The 20,507-nt window shown below is 38.9% G+C and overlaps 3 protein-coding genes across 5 annotated transcripts; 1 reads left to right on the top strand and 2 right to left on the bottom strand.

Moving 5' to 3' along the window:
- Positions 1 to 152: 152 nt before the first annotated feature.
- LOC108076949 (fibrinogen-like protein A) lies at positions 153 to 1,604 on the top strand. Its single transcript, XM_017169999.3, has 4 exons — positions 153 to 312; positions 376 to 543; positions 607 to 1,191; positions 1,252 to 1,604. The coding sequence occupies exons 1-4, from the start codon at positions 182 to 184 to the stop codon at positions 1,370 to 1,372; spliced, it is 1,005 nt and encodes a 334-aa protein (XP_017025488.1). The 5' UTR covers positions 153 to 181; the 3' UTR covers positions 1,373 to 1,604.
- Positions 1,605 to 2,195: 591 nt separating this feature from the next.
- Lrch (Leucine-rich-repeats and calponin homology domain protein) lies at positions 2,196 to 20,382 on the bottom strand. 3 transcript variants are annotated; one of them, XM_017170327.3, is made up of 8 exons: positions 19,678 to 20,382; positions 9,120 to 9,637; positions 8,485 to 9,059; positions 7,798 to 8,425; positions 7,536 to 7,673; positions 7,120 to 7,197; positions 5,660 to 6,598; positions 2,196 to 3,099 (listed from the first exon to the last, which is right to left on the bottom strand). In XM_017170327.3, the coding sequence occupies exons 1-8, from the start codon at positions 19,952 to 19,954 to the stop codon at positions 2,908 to 2,910; spliced, it is 3,345 nt and encodes a 1,114-aa protein (XP_017025816.1). In that variant the 5' UTR covers positions 19,955 to 20,382; the 3' UTR covers positions 2,196 to 2,907. The 3 variants fall into 3 exon arrangements, with proteins under 3 accessions (XP_017025816.1, XP_017025815.1, XP_017025814.1); XM_017170326.3 differs by lacking the exon at positions 5,660 to 6,598 and having other exon boundaries at positions 19,678 to 20,373; XM_017170325.3 differs by lacking the exon at positions 2,196 to 3,099 and having other exon boundaries at positions 3,534 to 6,598.
- On the bottom strand, positions 10,597 to 11,652 carry LOC108077125 (probable palmitoyltransferase ZDHHC24). The gene has a single exon (XM_017170328.2). It carries the CDS (start codon positions 11,563 to 11,565, stop codon positions 10,657 to 10,659), a length of 909 nt encoding a protein of 302 aa, XP_017025817.1. The 5' UTR covers positions 11,566 to 11,652; the 3' UTR covers positions 10,597 to 10,656.
- Positions 20,383 to 20,507: the final 125 nt, after the last annotated feature.

Genomic DNA, 20,507 nt, shown 5'->3' with positions numbered 1-20,507 from the left:
CTTTTTAGTTTTATACAACCAAATGCCCAGAAAAATAATAACCTCTGCAAGCGTAGTCCAAATGCGACAGATTAGATTAGGAAGTATGATAAGAATATCGCAACATAAGCAGTTCAATGTGATTTTGATATTTTTTAAAAGAAATATTGCTCAGTCTTCAAAGTCTTTTCGACAAGTCAAGATGCTCATCGGTCTAATTTTTTCTCTATTAATTTCCAATGGTTTTGCCATTCAAACTAAAAACGAAGTATGTACCCTCCTTTCGATTTGTGACAATATTGCAGAAATAAGATCGCAAGTGGCGGATATCCGGTAAATATTTAATTTTTTTAATTAAATTAATTACTTTAACTATTATCAGAATTTCAATAATAGCAAGGAACAAGAACGTCAGGCTATTATTTTAGGGGGCCACCCTGCGTTATCTCTAAAACGCATAAGAGAACCAAAAGCATTAATCACCGAAAATAATGTTGAAGTGTGTACTCTTTTATCAATATGTAATAATTTAGCAGCTTTAAGCTCAGAGTTGGCTGATGTGCGGTAAATATTTCATCAAATATTTATGTAGTGTTCAAAATTACCAGTCTTTTCATTGGAATTCAGAGCAGAGCAAGAACGCCAGGCAGATCTTTTGGTGGAGTCCTGTCAAACAGACTCAAGTCCCCGTCCCGCAAACTGTTACGAAGCATTGAAGGAATCTCAGAAAAGTGGCGTCACTGAGATTCGTGTACCCGAGTACAGTAGAAACCCCTTTAAGGTGGCCTGCGATCAGGAGAGTCATGGCGGCGGCTGGACTATAATCTTAAGGCGGACGGATGGCAGCGAGGACTTCTACCGAGAATGGATGGACTACGAGAAGGGTTTCGGCCAAGTGGACGGTGAATACTTCGTGGGATTGGCCCGACTGCATGCATTGAGCTCTTCGGTGCCCCAGGAGCTGCTGATCCTCATGGAGGATTACGAAGGAGAGCAACGCTACGGGATGTACGACAATTTCAGGGTCGGGGGAGAGGCCAATAATTATACATTGGAATCGCTGGGAAATTTTTCCGGCACCGCCGGTGATTCACTCACATATCACTTGGGAATGCAATTCTCCACCAAGGATCGCGACAACGACATTCACGAAACCATTCACTGTGCCGTACATTTTACAGGCGCCTGGTGGTACCGATATTGTCAACTTAGGTAGGTATATAGTCATCACCTTTTCTGATCTTAATTCTTACCGAGTTCCGATTTATATAGCAACTTGGCTGGCGTATATGAAGAAAATTCTTTTGGAAAAAGCGTACACTGGTATACCTTTAACGGATTTTATGAATCACTGAAAACTGCAGTTATGATGATACGCCCAAGAGCTAAATAGTGCCTTCAAGGAGTAAGCTAAATATTATATTAAAATAAGTTGGCCTTATTTCCGTGATTGGTTCACTTTCTGCAGAATTATAAAACGCCAATCGCTTTATTAGTCACTTTAATAATAAGATTAGATAGTGGAATAAGCGAATATATAGTCCTAAGATTAATATTTATGGCCAAATTAATTAAGACGTTTTGTTGTCTAAGATCATATTTCTAGTATTATCAATAAATAGTTTTGCCATCGAAAGTAGAAAAAAAATAAACTCTTTTATAAACTTTTTGTGCCAAAGATTCCTTATGATATGGCAAAGAAATAGTTTGCGTTTTAAAATGTACCTCTTAATTTAATTTAGACAATGAACGTGCTATAAGAGAAAGGAATTTTCTTTTTCTATCAATTTTCTGGTGTTTGTTCTCCTTTTTTCAACAATTACAAGGAGGATTACATGTATTTATTTGCAGTTTAATTTCAGTCTCCTTATTTCTTGGATAAAATCATGATTCCTTAATAATCCTCTGTAGTGAACTTGCCGCACATTTCACCAACCAAAAATGAGCGCCGAAGGAAGGCGAGCAGCTGCTGGAAAGAATTGCCGGATGTGTGTCGAGTGTTTTTAATTTTCGCTTGAACAGTTCTGCTTCCGCTAGCCGCACTCAGCACCCCCTTGCACCCCTTAAAAGTCAATTGTTTGCTTGGGGCATTATGCAAATTATGAAACTACAGAAGAAAAACTTTCAGATGTTTTGCCACAGCTGTTGACAGTTAGTTGCCTGCCATTTTGTTCTCTTGTTATGATCAAAAAATGATTAAAAAACCCAAATAGCTATACGTATGACAATATTTCTCAGCTTTTATTTGATATATGTATAATGGTTTGTATAATCATAAACTTAGGGGTCTAAATACAATTCGATTCGATTCGTAGAAATGATGCATGCGCCGCGGCGGTAGAAAAGTTATTACCACAGTTAATCGTAGATCTACAGCTAAGCTACATAATAAATATGCCATAATAATTATTAATAGTTACCGTGTATATGCTCGAAATAGATCTAAATTTTTGGATTCTCTCATATGTGATTCATACTTAAAACAGTATTCAATTTGCAATCAGCCACTAGTCGAAATTTTTGGCCCGATTAATTCGCTCGTGTGGGTGTGACAATGGAAAGTACATAATAACAAATAATATAACTGGCGATTATAGCACACATAAATATAAATACATACATATATCTAGGTTCTAACAAATTCGTAGCACAAACAAACAAACAAAAAAAATCGCATAAATAATTCGTGACTTGTGTGAATTGCAAATGCAATTATATCGAAGAAATGTGTTTCGATTGCTTTGTGTACTTTGTATTTTGGTTTCTTTGAGTGTATCTGTGTATTTACATAAATGAACTACAAACCTAGAAAAATGAGTGTGTGTTGTGTTGTGAGGGGGAAATATCAACAAATTATACATTTATCATGTATTTGATGTAAGTGTGTTGGGAAACCCATTTTTGGCCAAGATTCCAAGTCCTACGACTTTAAGCCAATGGCGTCGGTGACATTGTGGCACGTGTCGTTCTGGTTGGCGATTTGGTGGGCGTGGCTGCTCCGCTGCTATTTCCACTGCCGCAGCCACCGTTTCCATGGAGCCGGAAAAGTTCACCCACTGTGATGGCCACCTGGACGGCGCCTTTTCCTTCCAGCACGTCGGCAGCACAGCAAATTAGATTCTACAAAAATAAGATTTACAAATGGATTACATTTTCATTTAGAATGCGGTTCACACAATGGTTGATGTCCTTAGAGCGGAAGATCAAAGGAGAAAAATAGCATTTTAGTTGAGATTCAACTAGTTTCTTTTTTTCTTAATTTAAAAAATAATTTAAACAATTTATTTGTAAAAGGCTCAATGTAAACCAATATTAAAAAACTTTTTTAAATTACATTACACGCATTTCCCTTTTAAATTTAATTGTTGTATTGAATTATAAGGAATTTTTGTATCTAATTTAATTTTAAAATTAAAAATAAAACTTTAAAATATATTTTTCAAGCTTATTACTTATATTATTTTCTCTTTTGATCTTTTTTTTTATTTATTTTTAAATTTTTTATTCTTTAATTTCCCAGCAAACCACAGTTTTGAAAGCAGTGGATTGTGTCTTCACTACGATAAAATTTCCCCGAGTTGTGTTTACCACCTTAGCAAAGTCGCAATTGCTCCCAAACTGTGACTGCTAAGCTGCGCAAAATATTAAATTTAAACGTACATTTTGGTATATTTCCCATATATTTTTCTCATTGATTTCACTTTTATGTATATATAGCGCATAGTTGACAGTTTGTGCTTAAATTTAAATGCAACAGTTTCCGTTTATTTGAATATTTCTTTCGGTTTTGGAAGTAAATGCATGGAATATTCGGACAAACTTTTGTTTTTTGGCTTTAAACTTCATTTGGGAGGTTTCTTTTATAAGTAGACTTCTGTATAGATGCAAGTGTCTGAGTGTTAAATATTTGTTTCATATAAAAATTAATGACTGATTACGATTTACATTTCATATATAGCTGTCTCAATACATTTCTTTCTTCACTTTAATAATTTTGTTAGACAAAATATATATTTCTGATTTTAGACGCTAGATAAATATATATATGTTTATCTTTTTTCCTTTCTGAGAGTTTGAGATTGTGCTTCTTGGAGAAATTTGATTAGCTTTTGTTTAATTTCGTTTAAGTACATTTTCTGGGGCCTTAAGTTAGTTAAATAAAGTTTGGTTACAATTTACCATAATATTAGGAATGTGATTAGCACAAATTGTTAATTTAGTAAACTTAATTGTAAATGAAAAGCGAAGAGAATAGCGTTCAGTTCTTGGAAATTATTGCTTTGCGTGAAGAGTAAGTGTAGATACGATATAAGCAGCTGTAGGTTATAGGCAGACTAGACTGTAGTCGATGCTCCAGTCAAAGGCACTATTTTGTGATTTTTATCATTTTCGTATAAGAGGTCTTTTTCATGTAAGAGTGTGTGAAATTGTTACAAAAAGTGTGTTATGTGATGTTTCTTAAATCGTGTACGAGTGTTTTTTTCTTTGACACATTTATTTGTACATCAAAAATGTATTGAGAAAGATGAATAAAATAAAAATGAGTTATTTCATAACTAACTTGGAATATTACTTCTGAAGTTGGTACATTGGTTGGCTGTTATTTATATTTTTTGTTCATCATTTCTATTAACTATTTCACGCTTTTCTACAACTATTTAGAGTGTCCCTGCCTTCAAGTAAAACCATACAACATCAAATTCCTTTCGGAATTCATTGCCCCTCAAACTGTAACAATTCTCTTTGCCATTTTCCTGTTTTGTTTAAGAAAACTTTTATATATATGTATGTATATTGTATCATCTACCTATGACTACAAGTAATAGAATTTACTTTGGGGATTTCACTTGTCTTCTTTGTTAAAATGGGAACATAAATCGTTTAGTTTCGTTGTAACTTAGGTCGTATTAATATAATGAAATCAAGCGTATTGTTAATGTATTTTTTCTGTTTCAGTTCAGTTCACGAGCAAACGAAAATGTCGTCGAAATGTTTGTAAAGATCCTTAATTCAATTTAGAGTTCAATATAGCTTGAACTAGGAATATGTGATTAAATGGGGTTGTTTAGTATAAAAATACTTTTCTTAAGAAGTTATTTAATAGAGGTAAGCACAATTAGAGGCGGTTAAAGGTAACTAAGTTGATTAATATATTTAAATTGAAGATGATAAGCTATAAGGTAGAGTTGAACTACAAAATATAGATGATATTACTATCCTTACTTAAAAATATATATAAATAAATAAAGTTTTTCTAGTTTTACATATCAAAGTAATACAAAAATAGTGTAAATAAATATAGAAAATATTGTTTTTTAAAGGAACTTTAGGTTGACTTCTTTTAAGATATAGTAAGATTTCCTAAACCCAATTGTGCTTACCCCTAAAACCAACCAAAAGTGTAACTTGACTGCTTTACGTTTTCAAAGTCTTTGGGTTGTCTCTCAATTTAAATGCCTCAAAAGTTGCCTTTCTTTTGTTTTCGATATAGAGAATACATCATAAATATGGGGATTTATAAGCCTAAGAAAGCAGTAAATAAAAAGCAGCCTCAAAAACTCACTACCAAAGTGGAAAGAGAAGCGCAAAAGCGACTCGTAACTCTCTCTATTCTTCGATCTTAACTCTACTGGCAAGCCAAAGGCGATTATATAGATTATCCGGGCAGCGGGAAGAAGACCAGCCAAAGGAAGGTCGCTATGAAAACGCACGACAGGATTACGGTTAGGGTGTGGGAATCGTGTTTTAATAATATTGAAGTTCCAGCTTCGTTGTCCTTGGCTTTTAACTTATGATCAAGCTGCTGTTTGTCCTTGTCCTTGGGCAAATAGATGCTGAAGACCTCCAGCTTCTGTTTGCCGTTTCTCTGCTGCTCGAAGAACTCGATGCGTTTGCTGATTGCCTCCTTGGTTGGCTCCGAACAAGCTTCTTGGTCCTTCGAGTCCTCTGATTCTGTCTGCTGCTGCTTCTCATCTATTATTTGATAATGTCCCGCCGGTCCAGCGGCGGCCACATCGTGCTCATTCTCCACAATCGTGTGCAGCATCCGATTATTGTTGTTCGCCTGAAAATTGTGCTGACCATGGGCACTGAGCAGATTGTGCTTGATCTTCTCATAGGTCTTTTGCTTGGCCTTGAGCAGCATTTGGCCCACTGTCGCCAGTTGCTGCTGGCGTCTGCTGCCGCCGCTGCCATCGCGATCCTCAACCCCATCATCATTTTCAGCCCTCGGCTGGCCATTCTCATACAAAACATGCTCTAACTGCAACATCTGTTCATGCTGTTGGCTGCAGGTAATGGTTGGCTCTGTGAATTGCTCTTGCTCTTGCTCAAAGTGCTGAAGAAGATGATGATGTTGTTGATGGAGCGGATTCGCATCCAGGGCAATCAGAGCGGACACCGTGCGCAGTAGGGCCAATGCATTGGGCACTTTATCATCATCACAATCGTTGTGATTATTATTGCTGCCGCTGCTGATGTTGCTGTTGCTGCTGGTGCTGTTGCTGCTGCCGCCGTTGCCATCATCTTTTACATACACATCAGCATCATAGTCATCGTCAGCGCGTGGCAATTGCGGCTCATTTTCTGGCACAACATCTTCACAGGAGCAAATCAACTCCTGCAACCAACACCAATAACAGATGCATCAGTTTCATGTTTGTATTTGTATTTTTGTGTGTGAAAAGTGTGTTTGAGAGTGTGTTTTTGTGTGTGTCTTTGAGTGTGTATTCTTGTGCGGGACTTGGGGGTTTTAACACTTATATCTAAACTACATTTGTCTAAGTTGGAGAAGCAATAGGAAAGAAGGCACCCAGCTTTACCACAACCACCTTTAACCCAATGAGGCTACACATTAACCATAAAAAATATATACTTTTAAAAGTACAGCGCTCTTCAGAATGCTTAGAATGTTAGTGAATAAATAAAAATCTTAAAATTAAATTCATGTATTAGGGTTTTTATCAGTTTCAAATTGATTTAACTACTTTTTTAAGATCCTACAATCATTTACTCAATTTACAATAAATTTTTCAGCATTTGCTAACTTGGTTTTCTTTGTTCAAGCAATTTCTAAGTTCTGAAACGAGCTGTACTTTTTTAAAAAAGGCTTCAATAGAATAAATTGTCCCATTTACTCACCTCATCTACGCCAATGCGACGACATGCCTCCAAAAAGTTATCCACATTGCGCCGACACCTGGCCATGGTCAACTTGTTCTGAAAAAACAAGTTAGAGAAATTAGTTAAAACGAAGATCTTAACGAAAATCAATATAAAATGCATTAGGAAAAGCGGAAAATAGCGAGTACATTGATATAAAACTCGATATACAGAGCTAGAAATGAAATCGATCCCATAATCGATATATTTTTAATAACGCGATACAGCGATATACATTTTCAGAATCGATTTTATCGAAAAAGTTTTGCAAGTCCATATAAAATTTAAATTATTTCGCTTTTTTTGCAATTTCAATCGATTAAATTCGATTTAATTTTAGAATTTTTTGTTATCGATTCACTAAAAATCGATTTTTTTCTAGATCCACCACTTACCACACCCGGCGATGGCACATGTATGCTGGCCACTGAGCGCGGACGCACATAGTTGGCCAAATGGCAGAGTATAACACCATCGGTCAGAGCTGAAGCAATATCCACAGGCAGGGTCATTTTTAAACGCGTTTCAATTATCTAAAGATAAAAATGTTTCAAATAAATAAATGTTGTTCATGTAATTCTAAACTTTAACTTCAACTTGAATAACTTTAATATTCTATATTCAATATTTCATATTCCTTAAGGAGCCAACACTTACACTCCTCAGCTGCGACATCAGTTCAGTCTCCTCCCGCTGGCGATCAAACTCTCGCCGCATGGTGAAGCTCAACTTCTCCGCGGGAATATCATGGTTCCAGGTCACCGAGCGGTGTGTCTTCACTGTACCCAGCTTTGTGGTAGAGCTAACTGGCGATTTAATGGTGGTGCTGGTGGCACCTGGTGACCCGCTGCCATTGGACGTATTGAACTTGTTAGCACCATTCTTCAGGGGACTCTGCGGCTTCACGTAGCCCAAACAATCCGATGGAATGGCCGAGGGAATGCCAGACGAGGTAGCCGGCTTGATTTCTGTATTGCGAGAGGGTATCACCTTCTGGATGGGTTTCTTTGGTATGACAACATCATCGACTCCATTTCCGTTCCCGGTTCCATTTCCGTTTCCGTTCCCATTGTGGCCATTTTGGTTGCTGTTCTGATTCAGACTCGACTGTTTCATTATGGACTTTGGCAGTGTGTTGCACATCGACGATGATCCGTTGGAGAGGCTTGACGGCGGCGGAGACAGGTCCTCGTCATCGTTGGGACTATGATTGGCATTCGGATGCTTTTGTTTGTAGACGCTCATCTCCTGGTTGCGCTGCTGCTTCAGGGCTTCCTTGTACTCCCTGTGGCAAAGGTAAATTGTAATTATTTGAAATTCTGGATAGTTGCATAGTTCACTCACTTGTAGGTCTGAATGTTGCCCAGACTCTTGCCAGACTTCCCATTGGTGGAGTGCACGGTGCGCTCCTGATGGTCCAGCATGATATCCTCGTCTTGATCCGGCGAGGATCCATTGCTGGAGCTGTTGGAGTGTGCATAGCTCAGCTTGCAGGGCGATGGCGTGGGACTCAGGGTGAGACTCTCATCCACAATTGTGCTGGTGCTGGAGGTCAGAGAGGCATCCATAAGATCCGCGTGCGAGTGAACCGCACTCGGCAGAGTCCTGGGCAATGTGGCAGCCGCCGAAGATGAGACGCAGTGCAGCGGCGAATCTGTCTTGGACTTGGCTGGGACATCGTGCGACCAGCGCTTGTCCAGGCCATCGCTGGTGCTGTAGCCCGAGTCCACCTGATGCCTTCGCTGATTGTTACTACCCGTGGTGCTGGCTTCGAGGACATTGCCGCTGGAATTGTGGCGAGGAGCTCGTCGCAGAGTAGTGTAGCCATCATAGTTTCCACCGGAACGCGAGCCCTTCTCATCCTTGGTGGCCTGCGTCTCTAGAAACTTGAAAACGTGCACCAGGCCACGCATGCAAAGCTGTAAAATGATTTGATAACAATTAGTTAGGGATTTCTACCTAAAGAAGTGATTACTCACACTAGCTGGCGGCGAAGTTAGCGGATTATTCTCCAGCTGCAGCTCCACCAACGTGGCCATGTGCCGAATCTCCAGCGGCAGACTAGCTATCCTATTGTTGCTGACATCGAGCGAGACCAGGCTCAGGCAGGTTAACTCCCTGGGCAGATACATCAGGTGATTGCTGCGCAGCGAGAGCGAGCGCAGCGATCTCAACTCCCCCAGACGGACAGGCAAGTTGGCCAGTTGATTGTACGAAGCATCCAGATCGGTTAACGTCTGGTCCAACCGGCCCATCTCATCCGGCAGGGTGGACAGCCGATTGTTGGACACAAGCAGCACCTGGAGGGGCAGGAAACATATCTCGCGCGGCAGCGAGGACAACTGATTGCTGCGGAGATCCAAGTAAGTCAGCGACGAAAGCTGCTTCACCGACTCCGGAATGCTGCGTATCGTGTTGTGATACAGCAGCAGCGTCTCCAGAAAGGCAAACGTCGTCACTTCTTCGGGCAGTTCACAGAATCGATTTCGGGAAAGATCTGTAAACGGAAGCAGAGGGAATATATTATATAAATTGGGAATTCAGCAGGGGGTATGTGGTCTAAGTGAACTCGAATCCGAACCCTTGCGCCATTTGACACGCACTTTTATTCCCATTCCAATTAGATTTCCACTCCACGCCACAGTGGAGCGCCTGACCTCAATCTCCGGCAATTTGATTCGGCCCATTCCGAAACACCAGTACAAAAAGAAAGAATTTAACAAGGGAATCGACTAGCTGATGCCCCTTGATTAAGTATTTATTATTATAGAATTCAAAATTTTTTGATATTTAAAATTTCGTTACATCAAAAATTAACATATTTTCATAACTTTTGTTTTCTGTTTGATTAAGTTCCTGGGCCAGCACTTTATTAACTTCATCAGCTTAAATATTTATAAACAAATATAAACAAAAGCTGATAAACTCGCGGTCCTTTTTACACACAGTTTCTATAAAAGACCCTACATATATACCCCTTTCTGGAAATCCCCGCGAGAATGCCAAAAACTGGGCAAAGTGCGTGTGGAGTGAGCAATTAATTTACTAAATGAATTTGCATGCGAAATGAGCGCAAACAGAACGAAAACTGCGGCTTGGCGGGGGCGTGGGCTCACAGCGGGTTATGCATAAACCTACAAAACAACAGGAAGAGGCACACTGGGAACAATTATATAGTTCCAGGTTATTTCTTAGTATATACTATATACAAATTTTGTTTTCTGTGTAGCAACACAAAGAAGGCAGACCGTAATCAACATTAAATTGTGCGTAAAGTTTTAAGAAAAAAGCGTGGAAAATGCAACATTAAGAATTTACTTTAAATTGGGGAAATCGAGGTGCGATAAGAGTGTAGAATGAAAGAGATTCAGTTCGTTAAGGAATTTCTGTGGGCTGCTAAAGAATTAAGTACTGAACAGGATATCCTATAGCTCTTTTTTAATAATAAAGACAATTTTTAAATATCCGAATTTTAATACGAATTCTTTCGTGTTGTTTGTAATACATCATATTAGATTAGTTGCCATCGCCAGCATCTTTATCTTCTGACATCCAATGGATGCCATCATGCGGCAACGGGCTTGAAATAAATGGAGAAATCCAAGACAAGCTCATTCGGCTGCCGAAAATCATCTGCAAGTTCAAGCGCAGACCACGATCATAGTTGAAGTTCTTTGTTCTCAATTCGTACCAAGTCACACCGCTTATCAGAATGGGCCAACGTTGATACAAAAAACATATAGTTGAGAAAAGGACTACCCAATTCAAACCAAAAAGCACAGCAAACACCATCTCAAATTGGCTGGGTATCACACTTTTGAGTAACTCCTTCACATTCAATTCCCCTTTTTCATTAAAAACCTCGCGAACATCATATAACCCATTGGCAAAGGGTAACAGAACAAACTTGTAGCTGCCTCCGCGAAGAAAATAAACAAACACGAGACTTGCTATAAAAGCCACTAGTGAGGAGATCAGCATATAGATGACAAAGTAGAAAAAGTATCTATAGTTTGCATGGCCAACGCAGCAACCGGTGAAGTTGCAGTGATGATCTCGCTTTAGAACACAAACGTCGCAGATTTTGCAATGATGGGATCGCGGTGGAGCCCAGATATCGCACTTCTTACACTCGTGCCACTCCCTAGGCTGCTTTTCCCGCTCCAGTGGCGACCCCATTGTACTCGGGTCAATGGAGGGATCCACCAGCACGCACATAATGAAGTTGGACATCAGGTTTGAGAAGAGGAACATGCCCAGCAGCTGGAGGAATATGTAGCCGGCAGAGCCGTAGTCCAGCAACTCCGGCAGCACTTTTATAATGAGAATATAGTAAGCTCCTGGAATAAGTCCAAGACAAGCGGATACTAGCATACGCTCCATGTTATCACCTGGCCAAATCTTGTTTAAAGGTCGAAGTTTCATTGTTGCTAAACCTATGGAATTAACTTTGAAGAGTATAGATTGGAGATTGGGTTTACCAATTTTATTTTGAAAGTATTAATTATGCCTGCTATGCTACAGATGAAGTTATACTTTGATTTCACCTGAGATTTATTAAAATCATAAACCCAAAGCGTGCAAGCAAATACTAAACTTTTTAAAGTCAATGATTTCACTTCAAGTTTCTTAAGTAGTTCAAGCACTTTGGCAAACAGTGCGTATGAATTTGGGGAATCTTAATGGCCGTATCGTAAAAATTTACGAACCGCGGACCCGTCTGGCTATGCTTCTACACCTCTCTACGATTTTACGCAACTTCTGGCAAAGTTTGCACAGTGAAAACCAGAAATGAACAATTTTCAGGGAGAGAAAAACTGGCTACGCTGATTGACTGACTGACTAACTGGCGGCAGACTGGCGACAGTTGGGATGTGATTTACGCACTGAGCGGTGGCAGTGGTGCCTTCCAGACCAGTCATTGTATCATTTTATATACATAAGTTATATTCCCAGGGAGCCAGGACAAAGGCGTTGCATGAATGGGAGCTTGACTTCGGTAGCTTCTAGACATTAACCTGCCACATGGAGAGTTGCTGCTGATGATGTTGCATACTATATGAGCTTACAATGATGCAACACACAATGGAGACTGGGGCTTTACACTAAGAGAAAAGCCTAAAAACCTTTCATTTTTACATTTACATTTTAAAATATAAATTAATCATAGAAATATTTATGAATAATTTAATAATCAATACATTTTCCAGAGTTTTTCTTTTGGAAAAGGTTTCCATAAAGTAATGTTTGTCATATGCCATTTTTTATAGTGCAAAAGTCCTTTTTTGCTTGCATCCTGGCAAGGTTGAATAAACCCTATGCGGCCAATGACGCTGGGTGTGGGGCCGTATAGAGTTGAAAAGTTGTCCTCGAGGATGCGGATGCGGATGCGGAAATTGGATTTCCCCGAAGCGGAGGCATCAATATAGGACAAAATGGAATAACCGCCGACTTTGTACTTTGAACCTGTTCCGTGACGATGGATATTTTCATCTCTAGCCACACACACCTGCTCTCTACTCTACTCTGCTCTGCTCTGCTTTTTCTCTCACTGGCAATTTTCCAAGAGTTTCCACTCTATTTCCCCGCATCCTTTCCCATTTCTCCCCAGCTGGCTTTTGGCCAACTTCAACGCAATGCGACAGGCGAAAATGTGTTTTTTACGTCTCGCCAAATAAATCAAATTGTTTGACGCTGCAAAAAACCAAAGTGCCATCACAGTTTTTGTTTTGACTTTTTTAATTTTCTGTTTATTTTGCCCACCTGAGGCCCCGCATAAAGTCATAAATATTGCAGAAATTGTCCTCAAACCAAAAGTGCCGGGGGCATTTAACCAAAAAGCCGCCAGTCAAAAGGGTGCGGCTTGGGATTTGAAACCGACAAGGATTGTAGCAACGCCCAAAGTCAAAGTTTTGCAGTCAGACGACACGCATGACAATGGAGCGAGATTATGATGTAAGTGGAACAGCGAAAAGCCAGGGATCGACTGAGCTATGGACACCCTTGAAGTAATATATGTAGGACGGACACGCCATAATAAAGGTAATAATGTTAATTAAAGCCGAGATTAAAATCTCAGCTTGAGGCAACGTTCTTTTAAAAATTAGTAAAGCTCAAAGTTATTAAAACGTTCTTCTATGGTAATAAATTGCAATGTGTCAACAAGTAGATACATTAACAGAACTTATCATATATTTATAACAAAGTCGGTTAACATTGATAAGAGTTTATTTTATCAAAATGGTTCAGGTATAATGTTTGATAAGATATTCACAAAATATACATAGATCATAGGCCATAAACATAGATAGGAATCTTATCGAAAAATGCAGGTTAAAATGAAGTAGAGAAACTCACAACCCCTACTTTGAAATGTCTATAACTATTGAAAATTTATATATTATATAAAAATATAGATAATTTGTTATATAGCTCATATACTCTCCCTGCATACCCTGCAGGTATTGCATAAAAAAGGGACACATGTGGCAGACATTGACTGGCATTTGGGACTTTGAAGGGCGTGGGCCCAGTCCGGAAGCAAACGAAAAATTAAATTGATGGCTCTCCTACGATATTGGCAAATGGAGCTTTGCTCTTTCCCTGCCGCCAGTTCTCCCTGGTCTAGCCATGTGGGCGACGGCTTCTCCAGCGATAGAGCATGGAGCACGTGCCCACAGAGACAGCGACCCCAACCAGTCCATACTTTATTTGGCTTCGGGTCTTAATTTTTTTTTGGCTTTGCCGAATATGAGTGGCAATGCCGGACGCCACTACATGTCCGTTCATTAATATTGACTGACCATTAGGCAAACGAAGGGGCAGACATCGGGCCACAGTGGATTCCATTGATGGATTTATTGAAATTAATTTCTTTGAGTTTTATTGCTGACATTGTGGGCCTAGAGTGGGGCGTTGAAATTGTGAGTCATTAAATGGCAGGAGAATATTTATGGAACTACAAATGTGTAAATGGAAATATATAAGTATCAGAATGTTCAGAGATCATTGCAAATATGGTCTTTAGTAAATATATACATATATCTTTTAAAGTAAGTACTTACATATATCTCAAACCAAACATCCTCATTTTTATATAAATATAATTTCAACAAGAATTTCTTGAAACTGAAACCCTATACCATATAATTTTTCCAAGAATCTTCTCTTGGTCGTAAATTGTTTATGTATTTATTTATTTAACTCAATTATATTACTTTGGAAAACCACTTGAGATCACTTTCATATATAGGGCAATGTCCCAACTATGTGCGCACTTCGTCAAACTAATCAAAATAAATAATATGGAAAATTGCGCTTGGTTCTTGCTGCCATCGATTGATTGCTTTCTGATATTGAAAGCTGGAAGCAATCAAACATATACACTTACACTCACACCCAGTCAGGGTATCAGTCTGATTTGGAATTTAATTTCAAATACAAACACTCACACCCCCGCTTTTCTCTTCCGGCAAAAGTCTGCTCTACTTGTTGTTTATTTTAGACAGTGCAGTTTCGCGTAGAAATTCCTTTTCTCCGCCATCCTCTGTTCTTCAGACTCGTTTAATCACTAAACAAACACAAAAAGTCTGTGCTGGCCAAGTGTAAACATCGAAGAAAACAAATATTGAAAATATTTGGAAGCAGATTAAAAAATTTTGGTTGTGTTTGTTGCTGCTGCTGATGAATGTTTTTCTTTCTAATTCAATATGTAACAGCTGTGATTTCTAAGCTACACATTTCCAAAAGTAAATACAAACACAGGCTAGAAGAGAGATCAAAACAAAGAAAAGACAAGAGACGGGTTTTTCTTACAGTAGTTACTCGATATAAATATATATTAAATAAGAAATATTAAGTACTAGTCAGAAAATAAAATGTTTATTGAGTCTTACTGGCTCTGTGGATCTTCACTTGTGACTGGATTTGCCAAGAGTAGCCAAGTGGCTCTTTTAATTATTATAATTAAAAGTAAATTAACACAATTTAAATTCCATCATGAAGCTACCAATTCTAGATTCTCTTCAATTCCACCTACAGAGTATCTACTGTATCTGAAGTGGTTGTAATCTGATCTATCTTTTTTCCGTCTCTTTTCACGAGCGCGTGCTGTGCACAGCAATTAAGCAACTGGCACAATAACAATTTCAGCAGCTAGAAGAACTGACCGGCTGGGCTGTTTGTTAAAAAATGCTTAGACTTATAAATTAATGAAAATGACTCAATGCATAATTTGTCTTAATGTGTGTCAAGTTTGCATTGCCCTCGATATGGCCAATATATGTACATATATACATTTATGCACATAAATAAATGTAGATATTGGTGTGGCTCTATATCTAATTGCACAAGGCGTTCGTTCAACTCACGATAAGCAAGCGAGAAGGAAAGAAAATTGCAGTTTATCGCTGAAATAATTTTTAATGTTATTTTTAGCCGGCAATGGGCACAATGAGGGTGCATTTAGAAATGGAATATAATATAAGGGGGCACGTAAACTATATGCGCATGATGTCTGGTATCACCCTCATTGAATAATTTGTTTACCAAAAAGTATTCTATAAGAAAGTACATTATTGTGGGAATATTAAAACAGAGTGTGTGCCAGTTTTGGCTGTCGAATGTATTTTTTTGAAGGTCACCACCAAGTCTTTTCAATTATATTTGAAAATATTTAAAATATAAATCAAAATGTGCAAGTTTCATATACTATACAGTTTTTCCTAAGTATTTATGCCATATTTTCAGATGATTTACACTTGCCTGGTAACTTTCATATTCATTTTATTTTGATACCAATTTATGGCTCTGAATTTTTATGCTTTAACTTAAAAGAGTGGTCTATTTTTGTTCTATTTCTTCCTCACAACCATTACTTCTTCAAAGCAAAAATAAATTAGTTTACCATCCTTAATTACCAAGTCTGTCTTTCACTTAGTTTTGCTATTTAAGCTGCTTATAGAAGGATTAACAGCCCATCTATTCCCACAGATGTATCAGTTTCTACTGTAATTCTATTCTACTATCGATCTTTCCTGGAAACACTGTATGACGATACCATCTCCATTCCCAATGCACTTTGTATTCAGTTTGTATTTTTTTCTTTAGTTTTTTTTTTACAGCATTGCGCATTCAAGCCATGAACTGTGCAGTTTGAGAAGCACTGGAGATAAGCGACGTGCTGCGGCGCTCGCATTTCCTCTTTTGTCTGCTGGCAGACAGAGAATAAATAGTAATAAAAGTACAAAAAAGCAGACTAGCTGTCTTTTTATGCTCCATCATATTTACAATGCAAACAACAAAAATATATACGCGTCAGATACACACACGACAAAAGCATTTTCCCCCCCGTGCTCTATGTTTGTTGTTGATGTTGTTTTGTTTGCCGGGACTTTGACTTCCCGAAAACATAAAAGATTTCTTCTTCCCGGTCACTTGGCAGACATTTCACTCAGTCATAATAAAAGAAAAGAGTGGTGTAAAGTGGTATTAAAGAAAGGATTTTAGAACCCAGTAACATAAGGGACAAGCCTTATCTTAAAGCAATATAATCTAGGTACATATATTCCATTTCTAAAAGGCATAAAACCAAACATTTCGGTTTACATTTCATATAATCTATAATCATACATAAGATCAGGTTATAAAGTTCTTTTTAGAAACCCAATTAAAACACAAATAACTTTATAAATTTGTGAAAAACGATTCTTCTCGCCACTGAAACCTTTAGAAAAGAATTAAGAAAATTTAGAAAATATAGGAAAAATAATTCTCTGACTGAGAAAACCTCCGTCTCAAAGAAGCCAAGTTGCCAGCACATATAATCAGCTGCTGCTGTCTCTGCGCAGCTGCTGTTGCTGCTTTTGCTGCTGCTGCTACCTTCTTATATTGACTTCGGCTTCTTTTCCCACAATTTATGCCTGAGAGGCAGCTGCAATTTTTATCCGTTTTTCGCTTTTTTCCTTTTCGTTGCAATTATTTTAAACAATTTCCTGCCGCAGCGTTGTGTTGTCATGTTGATTTTTCGCTCCTCTTGATCGGCTCTTTTTTACGGCCTTTGTCTAGGTTTTTGTATATGGTTCTGTTTGATTTACGTGACACGCGTCTTAATTAAACGCCCCAAAGGAATGCAGTGCTTAAAATAAGGGGAGGGGGAACTAAGAGTGGGAGTGGGGGAGTGGGAGGAAAAGTGCCAGCCGCAACAACAAATGATTTTGGGAAATGCTGACAGGCAGGCGCCTCTTCTCGCTTTTATAAAATGTGCTTGCTTTCCCATTTTGGGGGTTGCAAGGCATGCGTGCAAATAAAGAAAAGAAAAATGGTTGTATTTCACATTTATTTTTTTTCTCCTTTGACTTTCCTTTCCTGCAGACTCATTGATTTCTTGGAAACTCGAAACCCTTGCAACTTGGCTCGTGTGGCACATTGTGGTTGCCGCCATTAGGGCTAAGAGCTGTTGCCACCTCTCAAAGTCTGCGTATGTATGTACCTCCCCAAGCATTTTGCAGAGGGTGGCTTTATTGTTCTCAAAAAGGCAATTTGTAGAGGTTCTTTCGCTTGGCCGTATTTACAAATATTTTCCCCATAGATTAACCCTTACAGAGAGGTTCAACCTATCTACATTACCCCCTATTTCTGCCGCATTCATTCACACCAAATACGGCTTTTTAATTGGTAATTAGTCACGCCCTCGCAGCTGATGACTCAATTTGGAGTGAGAAAACGCAAGAAACTTCATCGAAAAATAAACCAAAAACCGGAAGCACTTCGAGCCTCGATTTGGGGAAGGGTTTTCCAAAGAAGGCAAGAGTTTTTCCCCACTTCAAGCTGATAGCGCGTGACCAGAAGAGACGGACTGTCGCAGTTTATATTTCACAGACAGACAGAGTCACGTACGCGAAGGAAGCGAAACGGTATTTTAAGGAAATGGAAAATGGAATTTCCTAGGTTAGGGGAAGAAACATCTTTCAAACTGGTTATTTATAACTAGTATTTATTATTTTATTTTGACAAGTTTATAAATTTCGCCTATTTCTGTATTTTTTTCAATTCAATTCAATTTATTCAAACTTATTTATCTTTTCCATTTCGATTCAATTTTATCTCAGCAATTGAATTAATTTCAAGCAAATTGAGAAATATTTTCCAAATTTTGACTATGTTTATTTTTGTTAATTAACAATTGAGGGATGATTGATTAACTCACCAACAGAAATGTATTTTTATAGCATTCTCTGCCTTCAATTTTACCAAATTAGTTTTCAATTTATGACACAATTTATTTTTATCTTTAGCTCGCGCTACAATTAATCTTTGGCATCCAAAAATAAATAATTCCCTTCACTAACTTCAAACCCTGATATTTCCACCAAACATATACAAAAATAAATGCATACGGTAAGCACCCGATACAGTGCTAACTTGCTTTAAATTTAAATAGATTTTTCAACCTAATATTTTATGTAAACAACTTAGCCGCCCGTTTTTACTGATTCATGATTTTAGAAACTTAGCTTATTTACCAACTTTGATTAGTAGTATTCACTTTACAGAGAGCTCACTGTATGTGTATACAACAAACCCAAGTGAAAATCGATGAGAGACATGTCCCGATGCGAGAACATCTGTTCGAGGGTAGCAGCAGCTGTAAAAGGGGGCGGGGTTCGCCTGTGGGCGGTGGGTTTGGGCGAGGGTGGTTCAGTTTGGGTATTTCCCTTTTCCCATTTCCCGTTTTCCCTGCTGGTGCATATTTTTTGGTCCTAACAAAAACGAAAGTTGGTTGAACTTCGACGAAATTTCGTGCCGGCTGCAGTGGCGAACCGAAAAAAAAAAGTAAAAAGAAGGAAAACCAGGATAGTGCAAAGTGAAAGAGAGCGAAAATGGCGATAATTATTGTCCTTGAGCGCAGGCGAATGAAGAGAGGAAGCGGGAGGGGTGATGGTAGCGACTAGGAGGAGAGAGAAAGAGAGTAGCTGGTGGAAAAAGGGAGAACCTCGGCGGCTGCTGCTACTGCAGATTATTGATTTTCATCTCGCTACAAAGGGAAAATTCGCAATTGCAACTGTGAGATAAGAAAACTTGGTTAGCACACACACCGAGACAACACACCTCTTTTCAGAGCCGCACCCTAAGAGAGAAATACCTGCATAAACTTCCCCGCCGGTCGAGTTTTCTGTGATGTCAACTAAATTGAGCATTTTTGTAACTGAAATACCTGGTCGGTTTTAAATTGCAACCTTTTCCAGCTTAAATTACTGTTTAATATTATACATTTGTGTCCTTTTTTTATTTATTTTTTTTAATCTTCTGACCCACCAAAAGAAAACCTATGTCCCTACAGAATATGAATCGGTAAAACCTGTCAGGTACCTTAAAAAGCTGCACTTTCCCAACTTCAATATAATTTCCTCAGAGTAGAATACATCCCTCTTGTAATTACTGGCCCTCCAGATGTTTCCCAACGACACACCTGTATGTTAATTGGTTTTCCCCCTTGTTCACCCCGCAGGAGTCCTACTCTGAAATTAAGGTACACACCTGCTATAACGGTATCCGTGAGCGCGTACTTGGTGCCCGCTTTGGGAAAGTCCTTCAGCTTGCGGTTCGTGAGGATCAGCTCGCCGCTAAAGTGCGCCTCCTCCAGGATGCGCTCCAGCGAGCGCGTCAGCTGGGAGTGGCTGAGCAGGGCGGAGGAGGAGGAGGTGTTGCCTGCAGATCCAGTCAATCCCGCTCCAGAGGCCGCTCCTCCTGGAAAGGAAGCCGACGCGCTGCCGCCGCCGCCGCTGTGGAGGCGTTGGTAAACAGTTGCTGCCATTTCCCGTGCGTGTAGGCGTGGTGACAATCAAACACACACACCAGCACAGCAGCACTCACACCAGCACACGCACCGATTAGAAGAGCGGACAGAAGTACCGGAAAAAAACTAAAAACTAAATTTGCTCTATTGAAACGCACGCATCTTGATATTTTTCTTCACAAAGTTCTAGCTCATTGATAAGATTTCTCGGAATTGGCTTCTCCTTTTGCGGCTTCCTTCTTGCCCGTCTTGCTTCTTCTTCTTCTTCGCCTCCTCACACACACACACAAGGGCGTACACGCGCGTCCCGCAACGAACGAAGCGCACAGAACGAAATCAAAAAAAATACTGAATCCGAAAAGTGCGGAAAACAGAAAACCGATGACTTTTAGAGATGCGTAATTGAAGGAAAACTTGTTTTGGTATTTTCGATAACTTAAACCGCCGTCAGGGCTGCAGAAAAAAAAGCTAAATATTTACAAAATTCTGAAAAGAAGCTACATTTCAAACACATTTAATTATTATATTATTAAAATTCAAAATGAAATTATATTGATTAAAACTTCGAAGC

Source organism: Drosophila kikkawai, chromosome 2L (genome assembly GCF_030179895.1).
Source record: "Drosophila kikkawai strain 14028-0561.14 chromosome 2L, DkikHiC1v2, whole genome shotgun sequence".
Classification (NCBI taxonomy): domain Eukaryota; kingdom Metazoa; phylum Arthropoda; class Insecta; order Diptera; family Drosophilidae; genus Drosophila; species Drosophila kikkawai.
Note: the sequence above shows the minus strand (reverse complement) of the source record. Positions and strands in the feature narration are given on the sequence as shown.